Source organism: Mus pahari, chromosome 21 (genome assembly GCF_900095145.1).
Source record: "Mus pahari chromosome 21, PAHARI_EIJ_v1.1, whole genome shotgun sequence".
Lineage (NCBI taxonomy): Eukaryota > Metazoa > Chordata > Mammalia > Rodentia > Muridae > Mus > Mus pahari.
Genome location: NC_034610.1, coordinates 11,196,469 through 11,216,584, shown reverse-complemented (window position 1 = coordinate 11,216,584; position 20,116 = coordinate 11,196,469). Strand labels below are relative to the sequence as shown.

The window sequence follows — 20,116 nt, the reverse complement described above, 5'->3', positions numbered from 1 at the left end:
CCTGGAACTCACTTTGTAGACCAGGCTGGCCTCGAACTCAGAAATCCGCCTGCCTCTGCCTCCCGAGTGCTGGGATTAAAGGCGTGCGCCACCACACCCAGACTACTTTTAAAAGCTAGTCTTTAAGGGAAAAAAAAAGTACCTAAGAGAGTTATAAAATAGAGTAATAGTTTCCAGGAAGAATTTTAATTCTGCAAATTAAATGTTTAAATTGACAAATATATACGTATTTTTAAAGTGTGGTGTAATTTTGTTTCTTAGTAATAAAGTAAAACTTTTCCTCTACTGAGATTTATGGTTGCAACATTGTTTCTACCAATACTGCTATCTCTCCATTCCCAAACTTATGGTTGCAACATTGTTTCTACCAATACTGCATTTTCTCTCCATTCCCAAACGTTCCCACCATTATTTCCTCCCCCAAACACACAGCTCTGAGTCTCTTAGAGATCATGAAGAGTCTTTTAAGAGCAGGGGGAGATGTCCTATTTCACCTGAACTACTTTACTTATACAAACTGTAGCAATACTAGTGGAGATTTTTTTTCCTGACAATTTTATTTCTCTATTAACTCACAGGTAAGAAAAACCACTAATTCAATAAAATTTACTGAGAACCACTCATAGATCAGGCCTGGGGAGACTGAAACAACAAAGTCTTTACAGTCAAAAGACCTCCTACCTTGAGGCAGCTCTGTAAGCTGCTAAGCAGCTTCCTGTGCTATGTTTATAACAGCTGATCTAGACATGACTAGGTTTGGTGAAGCAATCAAGACCAATTAGTAGAAAGTACTGTTAAATGTATCCTTCCCATTAAAAAAAAAATTATTGAGATGGAAAGTCTTAGATTGTTACTTTGCAGGCATTCTTATTTTCACTAAAGCACCTAGCATAAAATTTGCTTGCCAAATATACACAAGCCCCGAGTTTAATAAAACTGGGTAAAGCATAACTACTAAAGGGGTGGAGATGGCAGGAAGGTCAGAACATCAATGGCATCCTTGGTTACAATTTGAGACCGAACACACTGTATCTAAAATGAAAAAAGTTAATGGTTGATGGAACCAAGGGCAGATATCTATCTATCTATCCATCCATCCATCCATCCATCCATCCATCCATCCATCCCTGTTCCAGTAAAGGAGTGTGTTTATTACTAGAAACTGTGAAACTTTGGTATTTACGTCCACAGTAGTTTATTGGGTTGTTCTTTCATGGGATAAAGAATATGTCAAGATAGACAGGAAGAGGATGTTTTAGAAGAAATTAATTCTGATGTCCAACTACACAGCAGGGCGATTACAGACCACAGTAATAATAGTACACCTTTTCATTTTAAAGCTAGGGAGAAGGATGTTTTTAATGATTCAATAAGTGATAAATATTTCATGGTATAAATGTTTACCCTAACTTGAACATTATACAAATAAAATGATTGCAGCCAACCTGCTTTCTGATAAGGCATATCATATCAGGGTCACTTTGTATACTTCTTGCCTCAGGCTATAACTGTTGTTTCATCAAAACCTAAGTACAATACAAGTGTGAGGTGAGCCTGTGACTATGCATGTGCCATTTTATGTGTTCAGCAGAATGAACTACAATGCATGTATTTTTAGAGAAAATACATTAATTTATGCTAGTACTTCTAATTCATAATTACAGGGGTTTTATTTTTAGCTCCTTCAGTTTTATGTTAACATCATTTTGGTTGAGTTTCATGGTACCAAATGACACTAATAATCTGCTTGTTTTATCTTAGGGGCCAACATATATGCATGGACATATATACAGCCAATTAATCAATTTCAGATTAATAACATTATTAGTGATAGTAATTGAAATAATTCCTTTGCTCTCTGGCTTCAAAATTGCTCATCCTCATAGTTAAACTACTGCCTTAAAGCCTACTAATTTCTGGGTAACAAGAAGTTGATATAATCAGAATCATTTATTTTTAAAGACTACTTTTTGTTTTGGCATCATATTATTAATAACTTAGGTTCAACAGTTTAGAGTTTAAAGATGCACCATTTGATCAGTTAAAATTAAAATGTAACTTCAAATTTTAATAACTGCCTTACACACTGATCATGATTCCTATATATTACTGCACACTTAAATGACAACTCTCCTAAGAAATGGGAGACAAGTGCTGTGCCACAGAAAGTAAAAACCAAGCTCAAGCCCGATGTGAGAGAGAGAAAAAAAAACTTTAAAAAACAAATTTCAAGAAGAAGAAGAGCACAGAGAGATGAAATGACATAAGAACTGGTATAAAGAAGCTTCCGTTGATCTAATTTTTAATATCAAAATACAGCACTGAAAGAATATTGGCCAGCAAATGAAACAGGAGCTCAAGTTCCTAATGCTGACAGACTCAGGTACAGTGAGAGGATTGGACAAAGAATGGTAGTTTTAGAAAAGTCCTATTACAGTCACACAGAAAATGCTAGTACAGACCAGAACCATCAGTAGGTGCTAAGCCTAAAAGAATTTCACGAGTAAAATATTTACATAGTTTTAGGCTCTCTTTTTTTTTGAGGGGGGTGTTAATTAGTGGGTGTCTATCTGTCTGTTTGTGAAAGTTTCTGGCTGTCCTGAAACTCAATTTGTAGACCAGGCTTATCTGGAATTCACAGAGATCCACCTGCTTCTGCCTCCTGAGTGTTGGGATTAAAGGACTGCACGGCCGCCACAAACGCAGCAGGTTTAGACTCTTTAAGAACCACTATGTAGCCCTGGCTGGCCTGGAACTTGCTATGTAATCCAGGCCAGCCATGACAAAAGAAATCTACCTATCCCTGTCTGTTTCCCAAATGCTGGGAATAAAGTATGTACCACCATATTTGGCAATATTTATATAGATTTCAAACATCTTTCACAGGGGCTGGAGTGGTGGCTCAGAGGTTAAGAGCACACACAGATTTTCCAGAGGACCTGAGTTCAGATCCCAAACCATCTCTAACTCCAGCTCCCAGGGATCCAATGCCCTATTCTGGCCTTTGGGGGGCATCTGAAATTCACATGTGATAAAAAGTAACAATACCAGTGAAAAAGTAACCAGTCTCAAAAGCAAGTAACTCTTTTTTCTCATATATAAAATCTATTAAGGAAAATAGTACATGAGGATAAAAAGTGAAAAAAGAGTTATTGAAAGAGAAAAGGAGTGAGTAGTTAAGGAGGTCAAGACAAAGGAACAGAGGGTGATGAAGGTCAAAGCACATTGTCAGCACGTGTAGACATGGCAAAATCAGTGCTTCTCACCCTGTGGGTCACACCCTTTCACGGGGGTTGGTTGCCTAAGACTATTAGAAAACAGGCATTTAGCAAGATTTTGCTGAAAGGACCCTGATATAGCTATGCCAGTGCCTGGCAAATACAGAAGTGGATGCTCACTCACAGTCAGCTATTGGATGGAACACGGGGCCCCCAATGGAGGAGCTAGATAAAGTATCCAAGCAGCTGAAGGGGGCTGCAACCCTGTAGGTGGAACAACAATAGGAACTAACCAGCACCCCCAGAGCTCGTGTCTCTAGCTGCATATGTAGCAGAAGATGGCCTAGTCGGCCATCATTGGGAAGAGAGGCCCTTAAGTCTTGCAAACTTTATATGCCCCAGTACAGGGGAACGCCAGGGCCAAGAAGTGGGAGTGGGTGGGTAGGGGAGCAGGGTGGGGGGAGGGTATAGGGAACTTTCAGGATAGCATTTGAAATGTAAATAAAGAAAATATCTAATAAAAAAAAAGAAAACAGGCATTTTCATTAAAATTCATAACAGTAACAAAACTAAAGTTATGAATTAACTGCAGACCAGTGGGGCTGCACTAGGGACTGCAACACTGAGGCTGAGAATCTCTGGTCTAAATGAAAGCTTTCTTTTACAATAAATACACACTACAGTATCTCTTTAGCACTAACAGGAGCAGAGAAGACATGAGCTTCCAGATGCTCTTAAGATGTATCATTTGATCTTAATTATAAGTACACATCAAACAAACACAAGCTGAAATATATACTATACAAAATGACGGGTGTGTAGTCCCCAAAGACAATTTTAAAAAAGACAGGACTATTCCAGGTTAAAAGAGAAACAAGAGCCAATTGAGTATGCGGTCTTAGTCTGGATACTAATGAAAGACTGAGGGGACTGGCCAGCCAAAACAAAATGACAAGTGAGATTCCCTGAACATGCTGGCTCAAAGAGAATACTTTGTACTTAGAAAGGGTAGACTAAATTAAATGTGTATGAGGCACAATTTGCAACCTATTTTCAAATTCTCCATAAAGACAGACAGACTGACTGACCAGCTTACTAGTAGCTTGCTCAGCTAGAAGACCCTGTTTGGAACTTTAAGATTTTCCTTCATCAAGGCAGTGGTGGCACACACCTTTAATCCCAGCACTTGGAGTGCAGAGGCAGGAGGATTTCTGAGTTCGAGGCCAGCCTGGTCTACAAAGTGAGTTCCAGGACAGCCAAGGCTATACAGAGAAACTCTGTCTTAAAAAAACAAAACAAAACAAAAACAAACAAACAAAAACAAAAAAGATTTTCCTTCAAAGGTGAAGGCATTCTGAAAATTAGAACGGAGGTTTGTCCAAAAATAAAAATACTATATAAGTCAGCTCTAGCCCTCCTAGGCTCTCTACTCTACAGACCATCCCTATATCCACGTGGATGCTGGGCTATCCACAAGACAACAGTGACAGTGGCCAAGATCTGAACCAGCTCACAAGGGATATGGAAGTGAGGCGCACACACACACACACACACACACACACACAGAATTGAGATCTGCAGGACAAGGATCAAATGGGAATTATACTGTGAAGAACAGACTGGAAAAGACAAATACCACACATTTAAATTTTTCGTATGTGCAAATGTGGGTGGGTAGGCATGGGTATAGAGGAGGGGAACGTGTCTTAAGGAAGTGGGGAAGGAGAAAAGGGGAACAGAATACATGTCACATCACATGTGACATGAGATGAGGTGGTAGTGGAAGCAAGGTGAAGTCAACAAAACCCATGTGAAAGTATGATAGCAAACATTATGTTAACGAAAAATAAATCTCACTGTGTAAAAAGTAGTCTATCTCAGAAAAGCCAAAATAAATCTTAAATAAATTTTAAGGTTTGTAGCCAAAGCCAAAAGAGAAAAATATTCAACATTCACATCTGTAACAATTTAGAAACTAATTCTCTTCCAACATTCCCTAACGTATTGAACAGTTAATGTTGTCGGCTTGAATGCTTACAAAAATATTAACATTCGTTTAACAAAACAGTTCAGTCATTTTAATTTACTTCTTTTTCAAAGAATTCTGTGCAGCTATACTCCCTGGTCAAATCCTCATGAATTGCATAGCTAAAACACTATGATTCTGTATCTATGAACTGCCTGACAGAAATGCTTTTCCAACTCTAACCTGCATCAGGACAGCCATCCTCCCACCCCAGTTACAAACGGTGGGCCTGGGATCCACCTCACACTTGTAAGAGGCTCTCACCACAGTTGTTCTGAGGGTGTTAAAGCCTCATGTTTATTGCCTGGCTAAAAGACTTAAAATGTGAACTCGGGTAGCTATCCACCGACTCTAAAATCATTCTCTCTGCTTTGCAATGTAAACACCTGCCTTCTTCCTTCAGCCCTTGAATTCACGTGTGTCCAACCTGAGGCAGCCTTGGAGCCAGCACGTACACTCCTGCAAAGCTGTTAAGTGCCACCCACTATCCTGCTGCCCTGGACTCCAAGGTGTGCTTTTCTACCCAACACTCCACACATGACCAACACAGCCAACACACCAGTACAGTGCTCACTTAGCAGCATCATTCCTGCTTTCTGGCTTTCTACCTGCCAAACTCAGGATAGTTTATGAATTAATGTAGTGCTAACACTGCTTCCCTTCCCTTCCAGTTCTACAGGAATGTAGCAACCTCTACAGACATTCTCATTCTTTTCTCCAGTTTTCCTTGCCTCTACATTGCTTCACTGTATTCTTCCTCAGTCACTTAATTAAAAGTGTAACTTTTCTGGAATAATCGAAAAGGCCTGACACAGTCTACTTCCCATACAGTCACACTGTCTACATGTAACACTGACCCTGTAGGAGAAGCTGATGCTACTTTAGGAATCAACTCCCTAAACATACCTGGAAAACGTCTTGCATTGTCTTGTTGGCCGTAGGGCCCTTTCTCACATGTCTTCTCCAGTAAGACAACATTTAAGACATGACTCCCTATAGTTTAAGGATCTTTTCACTGTGTTTTACCTCTACAATAAAGCTGTCCCACTAGCCAGGACAAGTGTAGTGTAAGAACAGGTATCCACACTAACAGAACCCATAACATCAAGGGCAGCATACACCTACCTGACTGAAAAAGCTGTGCATTTGAGACCATGTTGGGGGGGGGGGGAATGGGACTCTAATACACTGCATTGTTTATTCAATGCACAGACTTTTTTTAAAGGTTTTCTACAATTAATAATTTGATTTCATTTGTTTACCTCCTTAACAATCAGTGAGCAGAAGTTTCTACTAGGAACAAAACAGGGAGGAAGCCAGGGCAAACAGAATGGAACGAGAAAGAATAGGAGCTCTTTGGGAGGTGGAGGCAGGCAGACCTCAGAGAGCCCTGGTCTATATAGCAAGTGCCAAGACAGTCGGAGGTATGTAACAAAGAGGGGGCGAGAGCCCAGCAGAGGTACCAATTTCCTCGTCTGAAAATGCTTGCTCTTCAGAGCATTGTAGAACCAAGTCTACAGCACATCAGTCTTTTCTGCAGCCATCCCCACTGCCCTAGATGTAGGTCACTGCTCCAGCTCAGGCACTCACAGTATCTTCCACGTGTCAGGCATAACGCCTTTACAACATTAAAATCATTTTTAGACTAAGTATCCCCAGCCTAACCAGATGCTGGGGTTCATTAAATCGGGACTCTTAAGTCCAGTTATTTGGGTAATATTGTATCCATTTCACCACAGATGAAGAAGGAATGTTAACAGAAAGAGGTAAACAGGTGACCCTAAAGCACTAATACGGAATGAATGTATGAGCAACAGCTTCAAACTTTACTATTATAATCTGTATGCCTTTTACACAGTGATTAGGCATCACACACACACACACACACACACACACACAGAGAGAGAGAGAGAGAGACAGAGACAGAGACAGAGACAGAGACAGAGACAGACAGACAGACAGACAGACAAGAGAGACATAGATCGGCAACAGCTTCCAAGGATTTCAGAATATCTAGAAATCATCTTTCCATGTTACTCTAAAATCCAGGTCATGCCACTGCTATTAGGTCCTAACCATCAAACAAACACAGATCTTTTGATCATTCAAAACAACCAATCAAAAACAAAATAACCCACACTATGACCCTGCCTACCCACAGTCCCAATGAAGACATGGGAATAGGCTGCTAGAAATGGATGTAACTTTTAGCATGACCAAGTTGAAAAATAACTGGATTAGTCACGCTGAGTGTGAGGATAAACTCCAAGTGCTCTGCAGTGGCCCTCGGCCTTCCTGATGCTGTGACCCTGACACAGTCCCTCCTGTTGTCATGACCCCAGCCATAACATTACTTTCATTGCTACTTCTTAACTAATTTTACTGTTATGAATTGTAACGTAAATATCTGCTTTCTAATGGTCTTAGGCAACCCCTGTGGAAGGGCTCTTTGGCCCCAAGATCCACAGACTGAGAGCCTCTACTTTTAAGTATCAAGAGATGAAAAATGAGGATATACATATGCAATTAGATTTCACTGGTAATCCTTTCATAAAATACTTATGAAAGCACAATATTAAGAGGATAAATGGCTAATTTATAAGTGGGTAGCTTTTCCGCCTTATCAGTATTACTGACCATGTAGCAGTGAACAATTTAAAAGTAGTCAAGCAAGGTAGCCCAGCAGGCAGAATTAAGAGAGCAGTGCACTGCCAGTGCTGAGGGCACACCACCACGCGCCCCTGCACACGGCCGCTCACCCTGCACACGGCCGCTCACCACAAACTATTTATAGTTTGGTATTTCATCAGTATCTATATAGCCAAATGTAAGCATAGTCTGTATCTATTGTGAGTCACTTACTGAACAATACTATAGCCAGTACAGTGCACGCTGGGTTAATATAATCAGGACAATGTACAACTAAACGACTGTGCGAGTCAACCCTTTGGCATAGTACATGCTAAGGCTAGGATTAAAAGTTATTTACAGTATGAGCACCCACTTATACAGCTGTATTTAATACACATTCAAGTGACTTCCTCTTGTTAATGTATTTCCGGATTCAGTTATTCATATGTGAGAGGGAGAAAAAAGCACTCTAGGAGCAGGAGCCGCTCAGAGGCTGAGAGAGTGCCCGCTGTGTTTGCAGGACCCACATGGCAGCTCACAACCACCTCTAAGTCAGTTCCAGGAGATCTAGCACCCTCTTTGGGCCACCATGGGGACCAGGCATACACACCGTCCACTTAGATACATGCAGGCAAACAAAACTACTCTGGTGCTTCCTCAGAGGACCATAGCCATCATCTACCTCAACAATAGAAACCCAGTGTCATCATATGAGTGAGCTAAGGAAACTGAGACAGCTCTGCCCAGCTCCCCACTGCTCTCCTGGCTGCATTAACTTCTGAGAGCACTGTCATATAGTCACAGTCCCCACCTTATGGTATACCTGAGCCTGGGTCTTGCACATGCTAGAAAAGGACTACTCCAATCCCCAGCTATTCTGCCTTTTTACAAAACCTATCAAAATATACCTCATAAAATGTACAGCAACATGGTTTTTTGGTTTTGGGGTTTTTTTGTTTTGTTTTGTTTTGGTTTGGTTTGGTTTGGTTTTTCGATACAGGGTTTCTGTGTAGCCCTGGCTGTCCTGGAACTCACGATGTAGACCAGGCTGGCCTCGAACTCAGAAATCCGCCTGCCTCTGCTGGGATTAAAGGCGTGCGCCACCATGCCCGGCTTGCAACATGGTATTTTTAAGATATACAAAAATTTAAGCTTACTGAGGTTCTAAATGATCCCTCTCTTAAAAAATAAAACTGAAAATTTAAAAAAGAAAAAAGCCTGCATTCCATTCCCGTGAAAACTGTGTTTCTGAAAGAGGCAATGTGACTGCCAGGCTGCAGCCTGGGTCACTAGAGGGCCCAGAGTTTCCTTCTGGGCTTCAGCTTTGAGAACGAGTGTAGACACTGACTACCAGGAATGTCTCCAGCCTTTCTCTGCTATTCATTTCAACAGCAACTTACATCTTATCTAATCTGCCCACACCAAGAAAACATTTGCCTGTGGCTTAGCATGTAGCGAAATGTTAGCTCTTGAGTGAGCGGTCCCACCTCAGGAGCAGTGGCAGCTAACAGCACAGCTTCAATTATGAAGAAGAACTCTCAGTCACTGAGTTGCAGCAAGTTCCAGTACAGTATTGTCGGCCTCAAAACTAGTGTGTCTGAGGAGCCTGTGTGTATACTGTCTGTCTATCCTTTTCTGGGTCTCTGAGGAGCTCACATGCTGTCTGTCTTGTCCTTTTGGGTGTTTGTGTGTGTGTGTGTGTGTGTATTCCAATCTGTTGTTACCTCTAAATTAGAATAATCTTTCTAAAATTCATTTATTTTAAAGCATGTTGCAACTCTATGTAGATAGTTTACATACATATGAATTTTGATATGAATACAACTATTCCAAAACCCTATTAAAATGGAAATTATGATCCAGGAAACCTAAGATACATAAGAAAGCTTTCAAGGTAAGCCAATCGTTCTGTACAGTTTTTGGTTCTTTGCATTTGTCAAAACTCAGAGCTCTAATACACTTTTTTTTTAAATTAACAAGTATGATAGATTTCAAATGTAATGTGACTAATAAATGTACCTAACTTCACCACAAATTTGAAAACCCTGAAGAGGAAAATGAAGTAATTAGCAACTTTTGGAAAATACTGGGTTGAGTGGATACTGCAAGGCTAAATGTACATATGTATGTAATGTATACACTGTGTTCAAGTTGGCAAATTGGTTTCTACTGGGATTAAAGCCTAACCATTCTGAACCTATTTTTTCATATACTCTAGGTGTGATATATGTGAGTGCATGGATAACCTGAGCCCGCTTTTCCACTGCAGGATGGAGAAGTTACAAGAGCACAAGAGTGGGGTTATGAACCCTGAGGAGCGGGTAGTGGTGGCCTGCACCTTTAATCCCAGCACTCAGGAAGCAGTTACAGAAGATTGCTAAATTCTAGGCCAGCCAGGTCTACAGGGCAAGTTTATGGAGTTTTTGCACACATATATTTCCTAGAGCCATCTGCTTTATCTATTGAGAGGGCCTCAATTAAAACCAAAGTTTGCTGGTCAGGTTAGTCCCTGCAGCTGCTCAGCCATCGTCCCAGTCCTCCACATTATTTGTTGAGGCAGGACCTCTCACTGAACCCGGAACACAAGCACTAGGCAGGTCTCTGGGGTCCTATGTCTCCAGCTCCCAATGCTGGGATTACAGCTGAATGCCCCCATGTAAGCTCTGGAATCCAAACTCAAATCCCATGTTGGTACCAAGCAAGCATTTACCATGTAGTCAGCTCCCAGGCTTCATATTAATGGCTTTAAAACAATGAGTTTTAAAACTGTTACAGGAGCTAAGAGATGATTAAGTGGCTAAAAGGACTCGCTGCTCTTGCAGAGGACAGTTCAGTTCATACACCATGTTATATAGCATACAACTGTCTGTAACTCCAGCTCTACAGGATCCAACACCCTAATTATATCTTCTCAGTCATGCATACAAATGTGGCATACAAACACACACATAAAAATAAAATTTTAAAACTGTAAACCTATTTTCCTACACAGAAAGCAAAATTGTAACACTGTGGATAGCAATGGGGTTTTGTGGGAATATGTTTTGAAATCTCCTGTGACACACAGTGCCCTGCGTGCACCTTGCTTGATTCGGTCAGAAAATCAACAATTACACTTTGCCACTATATATGTTTCTAGCAAAATAAAATTTACCTAGCCTCTCTCTGGCATGGCTCATGACAATATTCCTCAGGAATTCACAGAAAATAGAACCTTGTTTAAGTAAAGCACCAGTAACAACAATTGTAGGAATAAGTGGCTAAATTACTTAGGTAGACGGGTTCATTTTACTTATGCATTTATACTATGATTCAACACATATACAAATCACTTAGGAATCTGGTACAATACAGAATCTGGTACACTGCGTGTACATTACCTTACCTTTATAGGGAAAGACAGCACTACACAAGAAAATCACATAATCCTCTCAAACTCACCAGCTTAAAGTAACACTAATTATAGTAACCTATACTTACTACAATCTCAGGAAACCCTATGAAAATTATAACTTGATAATTCTACTCAGAGACTAGCCGACTGCCAAAGATGCTGGTGTGCAGCACACTGAGTTTTCCCAATAGAAATCTTAGCTTCAGAAGTATCCAGAGGATGTGAGAAATAAAATAAAGACAAAGAAAGTACAACTGAACAAAATGTGCACTAAGAGAAATTAAATAAACGCAAGATTTACTCTCTCTTGCACCTAATGAATGACATCACCGGAAACTGTCACAGCCTGATTTCTGAACTGGGTCACCTCTGGCCATCCCATCTTCATCATTTCCTAGTTTTCTGTCTTCCTGTCATTATTTCACAGTTAACATTACTTCACAAACTTTCTCAACTGACTTTTTAAAAAGTGACTGTAAAACGAAGAGCAAGAAACATCATTTTTTACAATGTCTTATAAATAGTATTCAAATCTAATGCAAAAGATAAACCAAGTTGTTTTGTGTTGTTTCTGAAACAGTTTTCCCCGTGTAGCCCTATCCTGGAACTTGCTCTGTGTAGACAAACTGGTCTTGAACTCAGAGATCTACCTGCCTCTGCCTCCTACCACCTGACACCCCCCCAAAAATAACAATTTTTATTTATATAAGGCATATGCACACTTATATAATCCTTGAAATAAGAAGCTAAGGATGGAGACTCAGCATAGCCTACACATTTATCATTATTAACATTGCTTAAAAATAAAAAAAAGACGTTAGGTCTAATTCAGTGTAGAAAACTTGCCTAGTATATACAAGGTTCTAGGTTCTATGGCCTATGTCCCTGCATATATACATACAAAAGATTTTATTCTAAGAATTAGGTCAACTGAATTCAATTAAGTATAGACTATAAACATATTACCAATATCTCCCACTATGTAAGAATTATTCAAGGGCATAACATAGAGCAGTGATTCTCAACCTCAGAGTCTAATGACCCTTTCACAGGGGCACCTATCAGATATTCTGCAAACCAGTTATTTACACTGTGATTCGAAACCAAAATTACAGTTATGAAGTAGAAACAAAAAATAATTTTATGGTTGGGGATCAGCAAAAGCATAAAGTGGTTGAACTCAGCCTTCTGAAGGCTGAGAACAACTGATTTAAAGACTAAAGTTAAAGTACCACATTTGTAAGCCTTACATGACAAAGTTGCTAAAAATTGAACCTAACAAGCATCTATCAATTATCCAAAAAAAAGTAAAATATGATCACAAGTTTCAAATATTTGCCCTTAAATCCATTACTAGCTTAAATCATTCTTTGAAATACCGTTAGGATGAAAATCTGTGGGGTACAGATGTAGCTCAGGGGTAGAACTATTGAACATGTGAACCCTTCATGTGCAGGAATACGAAAAGAATGAGTGAACGCAATCTTTTAAAATGTCTAAGCAGAGTTTGCAGAACCTGCCCACACCCAAGTCCACACAGGTGGGCCTGATGGTTGGCGTCCTCACAGCACAGCGGTCAGAGAGCATGGCTTCAGTGACAGAACCCTCTGCCCAACCGAACCGCATACAGGTATGTCCTGGCCTGCCGAACTGCATACTGGTATGTCCTGGCCTGCACTTAAAAACTGAGGACTTACTCTAGAAACAAATACATAATTTTGCTTTTATTTTTTATTTTTTTTAGTTTTTCGAGACAGGGTTTCCCTGTGTAGCCTTGGCAGTCCTGGAACTCACTTTGTAGACCAGGCTGGCCTCGAACTCAGAAATCCGCCTGCCTCTGCCTCCTGAGTGCTGGGATTAAAGGCGTGCACCACCNACTCAGAAATCCGCCTGCCTCTGCCTCCTGAGTGCTGGGATTAAAGGCGTGCACCACCATGCCTGGCTTTATTTTTTATTTTAATTTATTTTATTTACTGTTGTTTTTTTTTTTTTCCCCAACCCGCTTGCCTGGGACTCCCTATATAGGTAGGCCAGGCTGGCCTTGAATCCAGAGCTCTGCCTCTGCCTCCTGAGTGCTGGGATCCTAAGACGCGGGCCACGGGAATATCCTCTTCATACAACCTATCTGATACAACCTTTCCCTCCACTAGCCCCTCCCAGAGCTTTCCAGTCACCCAACTCCACGCCCTCTCTCAGAGTGGGGGGGAGGGAAGGAGGGAGGGAGGGAAGAGAGGGAGGAGAGGGAGGGATGGAGGGAAGAGAGGGAGGGGGAGGAGGGAGGGAAGGAGGGAGACCCACTAAAAAACAAATCAGAAACAATAATATATAAATCAAAGACCAATAAGAAAAAAATGCCCAGACAAAGCAGAACTAAATCTACAAAACTACCACTGCGTTAGTTTTGGGTGGGCACAAGGCTCACCCAGAAATACAGTTAATACCAAGTAAGACTCCACTGACAAGTGTTCCTTTGCCACCAAACAGCAAACAGCCTCTTGGTTAGGAGTAGAGGCCTGTGCCCACTTCGCCATCTCAGCCCTAACCCACTTTTCCAAGCAAGGTTTCAAAACTATCAGTTAAAACAGCCAAGGATCTATTCCTCAAGGATTCTTTTCATCAATAGAGACTGTTCTCTACAGTGGGAAACAACCCCTCACCTCCACATTTCTTTTTCTGTAAAAAGCTAAACCCAATCCAAAATAACAAATGGTAACCTCATTTCAGAAGCACCCACAAAATAAAAATGAAATTCTGTAGCAAAACACTTTATATTTCTTGGCCAACACAATCAAATTTGTTTAACCATTTACGATGTATACTAACCTCAAAGGTGGACTGTTTTCTCATCTTTCCATTATTAATATTTTTAGTTGTGATACCTTTCGGTATTTTGACAAGAAATCCTATCTGTAGGGTTTAACTCCTCAGCTAACGAGACACAATTCCTTTCTTTGCACAACCTTAAATGAAAGCATTTAGGAGAAAGGGTAGGAACTATCTATCGGTGACAAACAAAGGGTGAAGAGAAAATAAAAGACAACAAAACAGCAGGAAGGGGAAGGGCAAGAACAAGCAGAAACGAATCAACTCCACAGCACACTGAGTCAGATCCCTCAACAGTCATCCTCAGAAGCACCAGCGTCTGATGGCAGAATCACTAACTCCAAATCTTACAGAAATATGCTTTGTTAGCACTTAAAATGAATATAAACTGAGAAAGACTATAACCCTCTTACCTCCCTCCGCCTCCCTTCCTAGGACTATAGGAATAGTATATGGTCTATAGGAATAATATTCCAGCTATGCCAAGTTGGAAAAGAAGTCTTACTAATTTCAAAGCCCCTCCAGTTCATTATCAGATGGGCTTTCCTCCTCCCCCTGGCTTTACATATGGCAGCAACACTGAGATAGGTTAAGGTTTGAGACTATACAAGCACGTAATCCCGATTTAAGCAAGTAGATATATGGTCAAGAGTCTGAAGTCCTATTCTGTGGTACCCTGATTCCTGTGTTTCTCTGTGAATATCTACTCATAATGAATGAGACCTTAAACATGTAACTTTTTTTTTTTAAAGATTTAATTATTATTACATGTAAGTATACTGTAGCTGTCAACAGACACACCAGAAGAGGGCGTCAGATCTCATTACGGATGGTTGTGAGCCACCATGTGGTTGCTGGGATTTGAACTCATGACCTTCAGAAGAGCAGTCAGTGCTCTTAACCGCTGAGCCACCTCTCCAGCCCAAACATGTAACTCTTCTATTCACTTACTACAATGTATCGACAGAGATAGGAATCAAAACTGAAGTGTAAACATCCTCTTAAGTGGACCAGCACTCAGGAGGCCAAAGCCAAGTGGATCTTTATAAATTCATAGCTAGCCTGGTCTACATAAGCTAGCCTGGTCTACATGATGAGAATTGGGTGAACTAGGGCTACATGATGAAACTCTATCCCAAAATTAAAAGAAAAATCTCTTAACCCTTCTCTCTCTCTCTCTCCCTTCCTTCCCTTCCCTACCGACCCCCCCCACACACACAAATCCTCTAACTTCAACTTCATTGACTCTATAAACTCTACCTGTACAACGCCCCCACAACCCCTTAGTTTTTTGAGGCAGGGTCTCTCTATGTAGTACTAACTATCCTGAAACTCGTATGTAGACCAGGCTGGCCTCCAGCTCAGAGAGACCCACCTGCCTCTGCCTCCCTAATGCAGGGATTAAGTGTGCACCACCACCACTCCCAGGCTCAACCCAGGTTTTTAACTTCTAGATCCATACTTATGTAACTACAGTGTTCTATTCTCTATGCTGTCGTTATTCTGTTTTTGTAAACTATCCTAGCACCTACATGGTGCAAAACAGCAACATCTATTGTCCAAGAAACCATTTTAAGCCTGACATGCCAGCATCTCACATGTCTTATGTTTTTGTAAATAATAGTGTAATTTCCATTTTGCAAGACCAAACTTCAGAACAGCAGAGTAATTTACATCAATTCATCGTGAGTAACTGAAAAAGTCAGGATGAACTGCAGACTTTTAACACCTACTTTGCTGATTTCTATGTTAAGTATATATAAATAATGAACTGTAACAGTAATGTGGAGACTATTAAAAATATAAAAGAATCAAATGGTGTTGGATCAGGCAGTAATTGATAAATGCCTATAATCTCAATGCTCCATTTAGTTTGGGGTGAGAATTTTTGTGGAGAGCAGCTAGTCCTTTACCACAGATCCTTGCCTTGAAGGAAAAAAAAACAAAAAACAAAAAACTAGCAAAAAGACTATCTTACACATAAAATGGCCCAACATTTTATTTCTAAGAAACAATATGGTTCAAGTAAGAACTCTAAAACACCAATATAAAAATAAACATAACTGAATTCACATCAATTTTATCTAAAGTTTTCTACAGTGGTAGAAATAGTCCCCAGTAGTGCTGTACAATATAGTAGGCATGTGTCATATGTCATTTACATACTATTTGAAATGTCAGGTGTAACTTACAGAATTTTGAACGTTTTGTAATCTAAACTGTTGCATGTGGCTAGTAGCTAGTTGAACAACATAGGTGTAGGACATAAATCTCAAAAAAAAAAAAAAAATAGGAGTGCAGAAATTCTTACTGCATTTATTTGGACAGTTCATTAACAGACAAATCAATTTTATTGTCTCTTTACTGTTTTAGATTCAATTACTTCGAAATATAAACCTCCAATAGATTTAAATAGATCAAAGTCTTATATAGTCACTGCTATCTTGCTATCTTTACACACATATACACACACATAATATGCAATGTTAACAAAACTGCTATTAGGATCTTTTTAACCTTTGCCAAGCTAAGACAATTTGATAAAAACACTCAGTTTCAGGCTTCAGATAACCAGCTGGTTTAAAATGCTTGCTTACCTTGATTCTCCGCTGCCATTTCTAACACTTTCTTCATCACTATGTCCATTCATTGTAAATATCAAGAAGTTTTAAATAAAACAAAAATCTCCTCAGATTAATAAAAGATGAGTATGAATGCTGATTTCCTCGAATATTAAAATTTCAAAAGATGGATTTTCTTCAACATTCACGGGTTTCCTGGGGCCCTCTCTGTGTCACCTGCGGGAAATATATTAGCAGTTAAGAATATTTGCTGTAGGAAAAGATGTAAGCCCGACTTAGAACTCCCAGAAATGGACCTAGGCCATCAGACTAGAGGTGGCTAGAAGAACCAGAAGCCTTTAGCTTACAAGAACTAGGCATCTATTAAGTACATTCTTGCTTGCTAGAACTAGAACATAGCCTGCCACTGCTAGTGCTGTTTTGACAGAAGGGCAACTAACTTTTCCAGACTAATTTCTACTGTGTAACACTATTTATATAGATTACTAAAACAAAGTAACATATACATACTCCCAAAGAGTGGAAAATGCTACTTGGTAACTTCAACAAACAAACGAAGTGAGGGTACGGGTTATGTTTAAGGAAGCTCTAACTCCGATTACCAAGAACTTCATATCCAGCTAAGGAAAGTTTTTAAATGTTCATATGGAAAAAAGTGTAATAAAAGGTATCATGATCTTAGCAAAAATACAAACGTCAAAACAGACGGGTTTTACCAGGTAAACCAATGGTAGAGTGGAAGGAAAAAAAAAAAATATATATATATATACCCAGTAAGGTACTTAAGACGCCTTGAAAAAAAAAACATAAAAAGGCAATACAAAGAATATACACTGTATCATATTTTCAAGGCAAACGATGGGGACGGGGGTGGGGAGCAAGACAATATTTCCACCTCTCAAGATTTCCGCCAGAGCACTAGAGTCACCTACAAGCCAACCACGAATAAACAAAGGAGATCTCTGGCAGGGGAGGGAGAGGAAGAAGCGGGGGGAAGGAGACGTCAGATCCTTCCCCAGTCAGAAAGTACCACCAAGACACACTCGGGACGCCGCAGAGTTGTCCTCCGACTCCAGCAGAGACTTAACTGATTACTTCCACTCCAAAGAACAGAGGGGCCAGCCAAACAGGCTGCTGCCACCTCGGCCCCGACTCTGCATCTGGATCGGGATTTCCAACCTGCAGAGCTCAGTCTCCATAGCTCTGGGAGAACAGGTCACCTAAGATCCACAGCACTCCACTGTAATTCCTAACGTTAACTATTAATTCCAGCCCCGGTGAAACCGTGCCGAAGTCCTCCAGCTCCTCTCCGCAAAGTCTGCGCTGAGAAAGTTCACTCGCCTGGGCGCTTTCCCTTTCACCTTCCTCTCGCCCCTCAAGATGGCTTTCCCCGTCCGCTGGACTTCCTTTCCAGCCTCGCCTCCTTTCTCCGTCCGGCCCCAAGTTCTCCTCCGAGCGCCGGGACTCCGGACGCTCCCGCGTCTCAACAATAAGAGCCCCCCGAAGCGGCCAGGGCTCCCTCTGCAGCCTCCTTCCCCGCCTGGCAGTTGCCGGGCTCCCGGTTAAGTTTGCCGGGCGGCGCCGCGCGGGGCCGCTGCACCTTCTCCCCGCAGCCGGGCGCCGCGGCCTCCTTCCCGCCTCCCGCTCCCGGAGCCCCGGCGCGCGCCCTCCCGGGCTCGCCCGGCCGCCGCCCCCTCCCCCCCAAACCCGCCCCGCGCTCCCACGTGCTGGTCCCCTCCGCGCGCCGGGCAGCGCCGCCAGGCCGCCGAGGATGCGCCGGGCCGCTCTCCCACGCCCCCGGCGCCGCGCCGGGCCTCGCGGGCCTCGCCCGCTCCCGGCCTCCCCGGCCTCGCCGACCCGTCCTTACCGGCGGGCGCGGGGCGAAGGGTGGAGCGGGCCGGCGCCTCGGACGGAGGATGCCCCGCGCGGGGGCCCGCGATCCTGGACGCCCAGGCCGCGGGACCCGCGCCGCGGACGGCAGAGGGGGAGGGGAGGCCGCGGGCGGAGACGCGCGGAGCTGGGGAGCCGGTCCGACGATCAGTTCATCTCCGGGCGCCCAGGCCGAGCGGGAAGTACCGAGGGCGCCTCCTCCGTCCGCGCTCCCGCCCCGCCGCTTATCGGCCGCCGGCAGCCGCCATGACGCCAAGACCGCGATCGAGCGCAACCGTCTCCGCCGCGCGGCGCCGCCGAGGTCGCTGTCGCCTCCGCCTCCCGAGCGACGTCACCGCCTCGGTTCACTCCCCTTCCCGGCGCGCGGCGGCGGCGGCGGCGCGCACGCCCAGCCTTTCCGCCGACGCGCGGGGGCGGGGCGGGGCGGGGCGGGGCGGCGCGGTGGTACACGCCCCTCGGGGGGGAAAAAGCCACCGAGTCCTGCGGAGGCTCGGCCTTCGCACCCGTAACCCGCGCTACCCCTGGCGTCCGTGGGGCTCCCGGAGATGGGCGCTCTGGTCACGGCACGGATGCGCCAGGGATCCAGCGCGGGGGCCGAGGACTGCCTGCGGTGGAGGACCGGCGGCGCGCTCCGGGTGTCCGGAGTCCGGCCGGAGCTGCTGCGTCACCCGGGCAGCTAGAGAACTATTGGGCAACCTTGTCGCCTCCCGTTGCGATCCTTGCCTGGGCGACCAGCGGCTAAGTCTCCACCCGGGCGGGGCTCTAGTGAAAGAGAGCTGCTGACCTCCCGTGACGCTCCTTGATTCGTGTGTGGGTGGCCCATGCCTGGTTCATAAAAGAACTTTTACAACTGTGCCTGCCCAGCTCCCTCCCTGGAGGGCGGGTGTAAGGGTGCCATGCCGAATCGGAACAAGAAAGGCGACTGGAGGGGCGTTGGTAACTGGATCTGAGGTGCTGCAGCTTAGTTGACAGTTTCTGTCATTACTGTATCCGCAGGCCTCAGTAAGTCGGAAGCAGGATCTCTCTTCAAGCGTGGTGATGTAGCAATCTATGTACGGTTTTCAATTTTGTTTTTATTATGCTTTTTGGTTTTGAAAGAGCGTTTTATTATGTAGCCCAGGGTGGCCTCAGGGTGATCCTTCGAAGTTTTGGCATTACAGGCAGGCGTGTGCCAGCCACCACCACAAGGCTGTTTTTGCAAGGGTTTGGAACTTTGTTTGCTTTACTTGTTTTTAAATCAAAATTCTTTTTGATTTCATTACCTGACCCGCAAAAAAAATAAAAAACAAAAATTCTTTAAAGACAGTATATAAACCCAGGCTGGTCTACCTGCCTCAGCCTGCGGAGTGGTGGTAATGGGATTGCCGGTGTACCCACCTTGTGGGACTAATTTTTTAAAACTTTTCAACTTATTGTTTGAAGTTGCATTTTCTGTAGAGGCCCCTCCTTCGAAGTAAAATGAGTTTGACTGGCATTATATCTCCAAATGATTCTTAAACTATTTGGGAAATTTCTAATGAAAATTTAAACTTTGAAGCTTTATGTTTTGAAT

General features: G+C 42.8%; 1 protein-coding gene across 1 annotated transcript in view; it reads right to left on the bottom strand.

Annotated features, from left to right (window-relative positions):
* Chd1 (chromodomain helicase DNA binding protein 1) overlaps positions 1-18,885 on the bottom strand; it is a 66,443-nt gene extending 47,558 nt beyond the window's left edge. The window contains exons 1-2 of the mRNA XM_021221055.2: positions 18,542-18,885; positions 16,690-16,890 (exon numbers count right to left, since the gene is read on the bottom strand). Coding sequence (XP_021076714.1) covers positions 16,690-16,742 — 53 coding nt within the window. The 5' untranslated portion in view covers positions 16,743-16,890; positions 18,542-18,885. The remainder of the gene's footprint in view (positions 1-16,689; positions 16,891-18,541) is intronic.
* Between the last annotated feature and the right edge of the window lie 1,231 nt (positions 18,886-20,116).